We start from the raw sequence: 10842 nt of genomic DNA, 5'->3' as shown, positions 1-10842 counted from the left end.
CCCAGTCTAGGAGTTTTAATGATGAACCAGAGTATACATAGGGAAACAGGATGAAATGCAAGATAATTATTGCAATGTAAATCCAATAAACATTAAATAAATGTAAGCACTCTATAGTGAAATGTGGACAGAAATGTTTGCAAAAGGTAAGCTAGTCTACCAAGAAGTTGAGTTTTCACCTGAAGATGTGTTGATAAATCATGTTTGATTTATATTTGTATATTGTAATGTCTATCCTCTTATTTATTTTTTACAGGATTTTGTTTGGGAACGGACCGATGTTAGTCTGGTGTCTCGCCTCAGAACTGCCATGGGTTACCCTACCAGTAGTCTTATAGACTACAGACAATATAGCTCTGAGGGTCCTCAACACACACAAGCCTCTACACCGCGCTCAAGGTCTCGGTCCAGGTAGAGGGGAACGGTGAACTATTTACAAATAAAAACGTCCGACCACCCAGCCAGTGGCTCAGTGTCCTTCACCTCGCCCCTTAGCGTCCTTCATTTCCGCCAGCCACTGGGCCACGTCCTTACCCCCAGCAGCAACAGAGCAGAACGCCACGCCGCCGAAGCGGCTGTGGCCCGTCTCCCGTCGCTTCGGCAATCCGCATTTGGAGCAGACGTAATGCTCACGTTGCCTTCTCTTCCCGGCTGTCCCCTCCTCTGTGTCCGCCGCGATCCTCTTCCTCATCCTCCAAGCCGTTGTCCTTGACACTGGAGGAGGTGAAGAGCAGCCCGTCTGTGGTCCTTGGGCTGGGGAGGGGCCGGGAAGTGCGGGGGGTTGTTGCTCCAGGTGGGCTGGCAGAATGGGCACGTGGGCGGGCTCTCCTTGCTGGATGGTTTGGCGTGGGACCGGGGGGGAGGGTGACGTAGGGAAAGGGAAGGATGCCCTGATTCCCTCCTGCTTGAAGTGGAGGGGCTTGGCTGCAGGGAGGGGCTGGGTGGTGACGCTGGGGGCAGCAGCGAGCCCCATTCCCTGCTGCAGCACCATCCTCTCCCTCTCCTTCTGACGCCGGGAATACCTGAAACAGGGAGAGAAAACAAACAAGCGGTCACTCAGATTGTCATTAGTCACAAGGCTTTATGTAACAAGTCTTCCAACAAGTCGTCCATAAGTTAATGTCTTACCACTGACTAATGGTCCTTTGATTCAGCTCAAAGAGCTGAAGGTTGGTCTGGGCCATCAACCTCGGGCTGTTCAGCACTGCCTCCCTGATGCCCACGTAGTCTGCCAGAATGAGCGCCCACCTGCTCTTCTTGACGCCGGCAGACTGCGTGGCGCTGGGATGGATTTGGCAGAGCTGACTGCAAATGGCCTCCACCAAACGGCTGGTGCCCGGCCAATTTGCAGGGCCCGAGTTGAGTCCGAGAAGGCAACTGAAACAGAAGAGATAAATAATTAGAGAACATTGAAAAATGATAGCCATCGAAGAAGATATTGCCTGACCTTCATATGCATTTAATGTAGAGGCAGGCAATAAAAGAGTAAGGTGGAGGTCACTAACAACATACCGTTGGAGAGAGTCTTTTCCTATGATAATGGACGACTTCCCCTTCGTTGCTTTGAACCGCCCCTGAACGATTCTCTCCTGGTGTCGGGCAGGGTAGATCAAGCGCTGTTTGTCGAAGTCTGGCAGCAACAGCCACAGCGCCACCAGACTGTCTACCCTGCGGTCCGACAACCCCTGACGGTTCCTCACCCCCACCAAGGCCCTGGCAAGCCTGCGGACATGCTGGTCGCCTGGCATTGCATCAGGACCTTTAGTCTCCTCCTGAAGATAAAGAGATAATGTCCTACATTTAGGGGTAACACTTAAGATGTTTCTACAAAGGAAATAGATGTTATTTTACATTGTGTAACTAACAGAAAATAACACTGATGGATTCTTTTAAAATTAAACTCTTGTGTTGTGAGCTTTCTAAAAATGTTTGCACTCAGCTGATGGCATCCTTGTTATTAAACACCCCAAACTTGTCTTGAGTTTGTCTCAATTCCTTATTTAAAAGAGGTTGCAATAGCATGTATTTTTTTACCAACACAAAAGGTCAATTATAATTACCTCTGAATCAGAGGAGTGGTCAGGGTGAGGAGAACTGTGTCGACCAGGGGCCTCAGGAGAGCTTCCGTCTTCAGGGGCGGTGGGACTGGATGGCCCAGACCTGGGTGCGTCAGCGGGTTCCCCTGACAGAGGTGCCGCTGAGCTGGAGGACAGGGCGCTCATAGGAGGGACATGGGGGATGTGGACTGTCGGGTCCACATCCTCCTCCTGAAAGCCCTCGTCCTCCTCGTCGAGCTGCTCGACGGCGGCCTCTTCCGGAAGGTCAGGGTCCCCGCTGACATCCTGCAGCACTCTGCCAGTCTGCGAGTACAGGTACTCCACTCCGAGGAGTTCCCCTATAAAATAAATAAAAAGCAGAGTAGGGAAGTGTTAATGGGATGTAATTAATGAAACTGATGTAAATGTTCATTCTCTTACTTGACTAACCTGTGTACTCGCTAGGCTTGGTGTAGTCCTTAACCTGTTCCTTGCCAAGCACAATTTGGCTGTTAAGGTTTAGGATGTGCTGCAGGTGGCCACTGTAGGAGAGCAGGGGCTTCCTGTTCTTTCCCTCCACTGCTGCCCGCGCACGGTCCTCGTTCCACCTCACCAGTCCATCCAACAGGAATGCCTGGAAATGCATTGCATTTGCCTTGGTACCTGAGAGAACAATGCACGATTAGGGTGGGAGAGCTGTTGCTGTTAACATTAAACATTAAGCATGACTTTAAGCTCCACAATGACAATTACCTGGGATGAACCGGTTGAGGTGGAGGTGGAATGACTCCAAGGATGTGGAGCCCCGTGCGCAGCGATAAACCGGCAACATCACGCCGCCCTTGGTGATTTTGCCGGTCTCGGTGTACAGCTGTACACCGGGTGGGTCCTGTATGCAGTGGAGGTGGCGCCTCTGCTCTTTCCAGATCGCCTGAATGCGGATGGAGTCCAGCAACGGGATGCCCAGGGTGTCGACCCCCTTCTCGCTGTTGAAGGTCTCGAGGAGGTCAAGGAGAAGGACTTCGGTCGCCGCAGCTCCACGCGTACGACGCCGGCAGTGAAGTGCCATCTCCTTCCTGCCGATCTTCCTCGAAACCTCTGCCTCGGTGAGGCCGACCATCCCGTGCTTCCTCTCCATCTCAGACCTCTTGGCCTTCAGCAGTCGGCGGACATCGCCTGCATCCCACTCAAAGATGCAGGCTGACAGCTGCCGCATGAAGGGACCGTAGAGCTGGTGGCTCTCAGTGGTGACGCCTGACGCGAACCGCCCCATCAGGTGCCAGATGTCCAGCCGAACCACCAGCTGGTCCCAGTCATTGAACATGGCAGCTGTCTTTGATCCGCCGAAGCTGGAGCAGCAGTCTCGGTCCACGTACATGAGCTGGGGGGGCGCCACCCCGGCCAGCCGGTACCGTTCCATGAGACCAGCCGCCATGGGGAGCAGGCCCTCGCCCTCAGCGGCAGTGAGGACACTGACGAGGACCTGCCCATGCTCGTTACCGACGTTGGTAACCCAGGCGGCCGTGTCTGCAGCGGTACCCGCAAGCTTTTTAGTCACCTGGAGACAAATACACAAAGGTAAAGACATTATTTACATATAGATATCAAAAAAATATACAAAAAAATCAGACATGACTCATCTTCACATTTTTAAGTGAAAACTCACCTTCTTGGTAGAGTCCATCTTTAAGATGGTCCCAAAGACGGAGGTGACCCTGGCCTTCACCTCGTCCAGCCGCGATAGCACGTCATGGTTGTAGACTGTCAGAAGCAAGACGGGTGAGGGCACCGGGGGCATCTCCGGTGGATCAGTGAACTGCCGCCCAATGCCCAAGGCCAGAAACTGCTTGCACTCCCCGAGGTACCGTATACAACACCGCATCCAGGACTCGCTGTGACTTTCACACAGCTTGCTGTAGGTCTGTGACGCACTGTTCCCCAAAGTGCGCGACCTCAGCATCCTCACAACCCGCAGGTCACAGGACAGCCTAGAGAGAGAGAGAGAGAGAGAGAGAGAAAAGCATATGAATGACATGCATTCATTTAACTTCATTATTAAGTAACAAAACCTTGTGAACTTACTTGCATGTCAATATTGCTGGAAACTGGCAGCGATGCCGAGCGTCCAGCTGACTGACAAGGTCCCGTGACCACCCCGCGACCTTCTTCTTACACCGGCCGCATTCCAGGTACTCAGTGGCCATGAGATACCAGCGGTCGATGTCCAAGACCCTCCGGATGGTCTTGTAGAGCCCAGCCTGGCACAGTGTGCCTCTGCACCCAGACTGGGGGCATGCCAGCTTGTATGCCCACATGCGTACGGGCATCCAAAGGAACAGCTGACATGCGAAGAAGGGCTCGGGGGATGCGGGTGGCTGATTGTAGATCGGCCGTGGTTGGGGAGGGTTCCACCACGTGACCAGGTCAGTGGTGAGTGTCGACCTCCCAAAGCTATCCCTGGTGAACAGCGTGCGGCCGATCCACCGCTGCTGCTCCTTGGTGAGAGATGAACGCCAACTCTCTGGAAGCAGCAGCTGAGTGAGAGGAGAGAGTGATGGGGGAGAAGGGATGGTAATGTTTCAGAGAAACGGACAGGGACAGAGTATGCAGGAGACAAGACAACTGTGTCCAATGTTTAATATCTCAACAATGTGGAGTAATTACAGTTGATGAATTTACCTCAGCACTTTCTGAGGCGGGCCTTGGAGGCAGGAAGGACTGCCGGGGCAAATCCTCCTCTTCGCTCCGCCCTAGTAGGGCAGGAGCAGGGGCCGGGTCAGGAACCAGGGCAGGGACCGGGGCTCGGTCATTTGGAGGCAGAGGCCGAGGGAGCGATGGGTGGAGCTGTAGGGCAACGGCTTTTGCAGTGATACAGAAATATATAGGTTAAATTAATGAATAAATGCTTCCATGAATGAACAGACATTGGTATGTAAATGTAGAGATAGCAGTGACTTAAGTTAATAGCACAATTCCAACATGCCCAGATGAATATCAATCAGTGATAGGATGTAACAAAATAATTAAACGAGTGTTGGTCAAGTTTGAGTGTAAAACGTACATGAAATTAGTGATTAAAATGGAAAATAGAAAGTCATGATTACGTGACATACAAGATGACAGCTACAGTGGCAAGGGAAGATATTTAATAGTGCATACATGCAGTGACTCTCCTCTAAAACCCAGATGACTCTTACCAATACATTTCCTTGGGCTGATGATAGGGAAAAATATTTAAAACACTTTAATACATGTCAGCAAAAACTTGAACTGAATAATTATCAAATGTACTATGTCAATTAATAGTGATGTAAAAAAACATACATGTGTCTATGTCAGCAGCTGCTTTGACCAGCTCTGCGTCTGATATATCGGTTGGTGGCAGTGCTGGTCGAGGGAAAGACACCCCTATATCACGTGGAGAGAGAAAGGATTGTGAGCTACACAGCTTATCGAAACATTTTTATTTTTATCTTACATGTGAAACTAGACACTCACCTTGAACTGCAGGCTGAGAAGCAATGAGTTTATTCATCTTCGCCTGCAGTTCGCCTGGGGCGAGAGAGCGCCTTGAAAGGAACGCAGAGATCGCAGGACCAAGAGGCCTTTGAAAACAAAACAGCAAATATGTCACCATTTCCAACTGTGTGGAACAAGTAGAATTATATTTTCCTTTAAAAAGATATGTAACACTTACGTAGCCGCACTGTTGGGCCGGGTGTTACTGGCGGGGATGGTGCTGGCTGCGGCGGGCCTGGCCACAGCAGCTACCCCCTCCCGGTCTCTGCGCTGAATGTAATCAATTAAGGCGGCCATTGCACTCCCAGGATAAAGGGGTGTCTGCGTCCTCATGCTCCTGACATATCTGTGTGAGACACAGCAGAGGGAACATTTCAGATGTAAAATGTTGCATAAAAAACACTGACATGAACATAGAAAACACAGAAGACGCTCGCCCCTTACTTTATCCTGTCTGCACCCGTAGCCTCATACAGGTCCTGCAGCGTGTCCCACTTGTACTTTCCGATGCCGACAAGGGCCTTGCCCTCCTGGCCTGAAATAAGCACGGGAACCAATTAACTATCAGAGCAAAAGAGTTACATCTTACATACAATGAGGAGAATTAAACAAACTCACCTGGCTGGGAGGACAGGACTTCAGCTTCCTCGTGCGCCCGGTTGAACCTGACCATCTCAGAGAAGGCCGGATAGGCGCACGAATAGCGAGTCAAGGCGTCCTTGTTGGCCATCAGGGGATGCTGGGAAACACTGCCCTCTCGCTCCCTCTCCTTCTGATGCACCGTTACCAGGTGCACCATGTAGCCCACGTCGTTCTCCATCATCCACTTGAAGGTCTGACCACGGTACTTGCCGAACTGAACCGTGCACCGGCTCAGGACGACCATCTCTGCACCGGGGTCGCCTCCCTCGGAGACGACACGGGCTCGAGCCTCTGCTTCCACTTCCTCCCACTTCTTAGCCCTCACAGGGCCCTGGGCAGCAGAAGCAGGGGGGCCGTCAGCGGCCACTTTAACTGCCTGCGGTGTGGACTTGAGGACCAACTCCTGTGAGGGCGTGAACCGGAAACTAGGATTTTCCATCTTAGGAGGGAAGAAAAATACTATTATCATGACTGAGGAGTGCAGTGACAAGTAACAGCATAACCATATTAGATACATATAAAGGAACTTACGTTTGCTTGATAGGTCTGCTAGGAGGGGGACAGCAGTGAGGGGGGTATAGGACAATATCAGTGGTGTGGAGGGGGGTGCCGGGTTAGGTTGATTATTAGCTCATATGCAGTTAAATTCAGTTTAGTTAAAATCATAGAAAGACACGTTTGCCCCCAATGACCATCAATACAATGCATCCAACTACATACACTTCAAACGCATGCCATCAAAAAACGAAGAAAAATAGACAATTAAACAGTATACAATTCCAAGTTTGAGTTGATATAGATGTTAGCTAAGGTTTTATAGGTTTTTTTTTTTTTTTTTTTGTAAACCTTGTTTACAGTAGCTAGCGATCTACAGATGATGTTAAATTACACAGTTCGGGTAGCTCCTGTAGTCAAACAATTCGGTTGGCTAGACGTGTTATTGTCATATTTCATCACATTTTACTAGTTGATTATTTTCATTTCTTTGCAATATATATATATACACATAGGATATTATCAATTTCTGTCAGAAAAATATTTGATAGACAATGCTAACTTGCCTGCGCACAGCATGCAGCACACTATACTAGAGCTACAGTAGCTAGCGATCTACAGACGTTGTTAAATTACACAGTTCGGGTAGCCTCTGTAGTCAAAAAAATGCGGTTGGCTAGAGGTGTTAATGTCATATTTCATCACATTTATAGTCCTTGATGTGGATTTATTTGCAAATTAAACGAAATTACCACAGATACTCACAGGGTAGGTATGATCAAACAAAGGCTGCCGGAAAATATTTTTTGTGTGGTCAAGTTACGTTCCAGGACTTTCGGAGAGTGATGATTGGCTGAAAAACATTTGAAACAAGCTAGACTTTTCATTGGTGGGTTTTTGCTCTCTTTCGCCAATTTGAAACAAGCAAAAGCTCTGATTGGAGGAGGGTATTTGAAACAATTGAAACATTGGAGGAGGGTATTTGAAACAATTGAAACAGAGAAGAATGAGCTCCAGATACGCAAGGATGACACGCAAATTCGTGAAGCGTTCCTTATTTTGACCCCTTTTACCCCTATATATAAGGGGAGACATCATCTTCCTCCTAGTATTACCCATAAAATGATGTTTTAAATTCCATTGGAAATTGTGCCATAATGGCAGTGACTTCATGTTAATTGTGTTCCAATACCTCCATCTAGTGGGCACATAGCGCTATTGCATACATTGGTGTTATCACTAACAGTGATAATTTCCCAAGATGGCGTAGCAGTAAAGACGTGTTTTGTTGGTGTCTCGTGTACTTTTGTATTTTTGGTATATATATATATATATTTCAATTTTATTTTCGATCTCTTTTCGATTTTTTATTCGATTATACCTTCCGGTAACCTGCCTCACCCAATGTGATACGGTATCGCTATTATCTTTCATTTTAGAACACATTCAAGAACCTCCAGAAGCTAACCTGATTTGTGTCAAATCGGAGGGCATGTTGTCCGGTCCTCTGGCAGTCTCTATGGGGGTGCCACAGGGTTCAATTCTCAGGCCGACTCTTTTCTCTATATATCAATGATGTTGCTCTTGCTGCGGGCGATTCCCTGATCCACCTCTACGCAGACAACACCATTCTGTATACTTCTGGCCCTTCCTTGGACACTGTTATCTAACCTCCAAACGAGCTTCAATGCCATACAACACTCCTTCCGTGGCCTCCGACTGCTCTTAGACGCTAGTAAAACCAAATGCATGCTTTTCAACCGTTCCCTGCCTGCACCCGCACGCCAGACTAGCATCACCACCCTGGATGGTTCCGACCTAGAATATGTGGACATCTATAAGTACCTAGGTGTCTGGCTCGACTGTAAACTCTCCTTCCAGACTCATATCAAACATCTCCAATCTAAAATAAAATCTAGAGTCAGCTTTCTATTCCGCAACAAAGCCTCCTTCACTCACGCCGCCAAACTTACCCTAGTAAAACTGACTATCCTACCAATACTCGACTTCGGCGATGTCATCTACAAAATAGCTTCCAATACTCTACTCAGCAAACTGGATGCAGTTTATCACAGTGCCATCCGTTTTGTTACTAAAGCACCTTATACCACCCACCACTGCGATTTGTATGCTCTCGTCAGCTGGCCCTCGCTACATATTCGTGGCCAGACCCACTGGCTCCAGGTCATCCACAAGTCCATGCTAGGTAAAGCTCCGCCTTATCTCAGTTCACTGGTCACGATGGCAACACCCACCTGTAGCACGCGCTCCAGCAGGTGTATCTCACTGATCATCCCTAAAGCCAACACCTCATTTGGCCGCCTTTCCTTTCAGTTCTCTGCTGCCTGTGACTGGAACGAATTGCAAAAATCACTGAAGTTGGAGACTTTTATCTCCCTCACCAACTTTAAACATCTGCTATCTGAGCAGCTAACCGATCGCTGCAGCTGTACATAGTCCATCGGTAATAGCCCACCCAATTTACCTACCTCATCCCCATACTGTTTTTATTTATTTACTTTTCTGCTCTTTTGCACACCAGTATCTCTACCTACACATGTCCATCTGATCATTTATCACTCCAGTGTTAATCTGCAAAATTGTAATTATTCGCCTACCTCCTCATGCCTTTTGCACACAATGTATATAGACTCTTTTTTTCTACTGTGTTATTGACTTGTTTATTGGTTTACTCCATGTGTAACTCTGTGTTGTTGTCTGTTCACACTGCTATGCTTTATCTTGGCCAGGCCGCAGTTGTAAATGAGAACTTGTTCTCAACTAGCCTACCTGGTTAAATAAAGGTGAAATAAAAAATATTTAAAAAAAACAGTCAGCCAATCCAATGACATCCCCCTTCTCTCTCCCTCTTTTTCTCTTTCTCCTCTCCCTTTTCTCTCATCATTCTCCCCCTTTTTCTCTCTCTCCCCCTTCCCTTTTCTAATTTTCTTTCCCTCCCTTTGTCTCTCACTCTCCCTTTCACTTTTATTCTCCCCATTTTGTCTCCTCTTTTCTCATTCTCCCTCTCCCCCTTCTGTCTCTTTCTCCCCCCACCACCAGTTTTAAAAACTCTTATTGAACCACACTGGCAATGTGTCAACATGAAAGTTGAAACAGTCACCTTCCAACCACAGCCAGGCCACATATGAATCTCTAGTTCTCTGTCGCTCTCTTTACCATTTCCCTCTGTTTCTCTCGTTCTAGTTCTCTCTCCTCTCTCTGTCTCTACTACTCTTCTGTGTTGCTCTATTCTGCTTCTCTCACTACTAAATGGGGAGTTGGTTATAAGTATCTTTGGCTGGGCCATGTTGCAGAGAGCGGGGGAAGGGTGGGGAACAAAGACCAGGGGAAGAGCAACTAAAACCAGCAGGGGGAGGAGTCGAAAAGCTTATTACACTACATTTTAGTCTAGAATCATTCCTTATAATAATCAATTAAATGTCTCTACCTCTATAACTAAAGTCAAAATGTCACAAAACAGCAGTTTTTACATTTGATCACTTTCTGTATTTTTTTTTTAACCTTTATTTTACTAGGCAAGTCAGTTAAGAACAAATTCTTATTTTCAATGACAGCCTAGGAACAGTGGGTTAACTGCCTGTTCAGGGCAGAACGACTGATTTGTACCTTGTCAGCTCAGGGGTTTGAACTTGCAACTTTCTGGTTACTAGTCCAATGCTCTAATCACTAGGCTACCCTGCCATCTTACCAAATAGCACATATTCATGTAAGGTACACAATTTTAAAGTCCCCATGTTAGGGTATTTTTGAGGTTGGCTTCACAACATTTCCTGCTACGTCTATGCATAAGGACCTTTAGTGAATGCAGCCCCAGAGCGTGTCGGGTTTCAGTGAGTGGGTGTGCGAGGGCTTTTGTTACGTCATCATGTTCTACCCTATCAACGTCCTAGACGGGACAGTGTACTCGCATATCACCCAGCATACGTTGCAACTCTGAGGCAGAGGTTAGAACATTACAACACACAAGGTAGCCATTATTATCCCTACCAGTTTCATGTCTATACAATATCCTGTGGGAACCTTCTATGGGTGGTTTTTGAGCCTCTGAAGGTCTGTTTGACCCCAACCAGGATCCGAAACGTCAGGGGGGTTGTGCTCTATATATGAGGGCCTCTCCTATGTCTGTATT

At 47.8% G+C, this 10842-nt stretch overlaps 1 protein-coding gene across 1 annotated transcript; it reads right to left on the bottom strand.

Moving 5' to 3' along the window:
- On the bottom strand, nt 1–7494 carry LOC135533521 (uncharacterized). The gene is made up of 16 exons (XM_064960807.1): nt 7458–7494; nt 6729–6746; nt 6174–6636; nt 6000–6090; nt 5734–5901; nt 5535–5641; nt 5361–5444; nt 4716–4894; nt 4119–4570; nt 3703–4024; nt 2790–3594; nt 2487–2699; nt 2061–2395; nt 1513–1772; nt 1129–1377; nt 1–1022 (listed from the first exon to the last, which is right to left on the bottom strand). Exons 3-16 carry the CDS (start codon nt 6634–6636, stop codon nt 470–472), a joined length of 4281 nt encoding a protein of 1426 aa, XP_064816879.1. The 5' UTR covers nt 6729–6746; nt 7458–7494; the 3' UTR covers nt 1–469.
- Between the last annotated feature and the right edge of the window lie 3348 nt (nt 7495–10842).

The sequence above is a fragment of the Oncorhynchus masou genome, chromosome 5 (genome assembly GCF_036934945.1).
Source record: "Oncorhynchus masou masou isolate Uvic2021 chromosome 5, UVic_Omas_1.1, whole genome shotgun sequence".
Taxonomy (NCBI): domain Eukaryota; kingdom Metazoa; phylum Chordata; class Actinopteri; order Salmoniformes; family Salmonidae; genus Oncorhynchus; species Oncorhynchus masou.
This window is presented reverse-complemented; position numbering and strand designations above follow the sequence as displayed.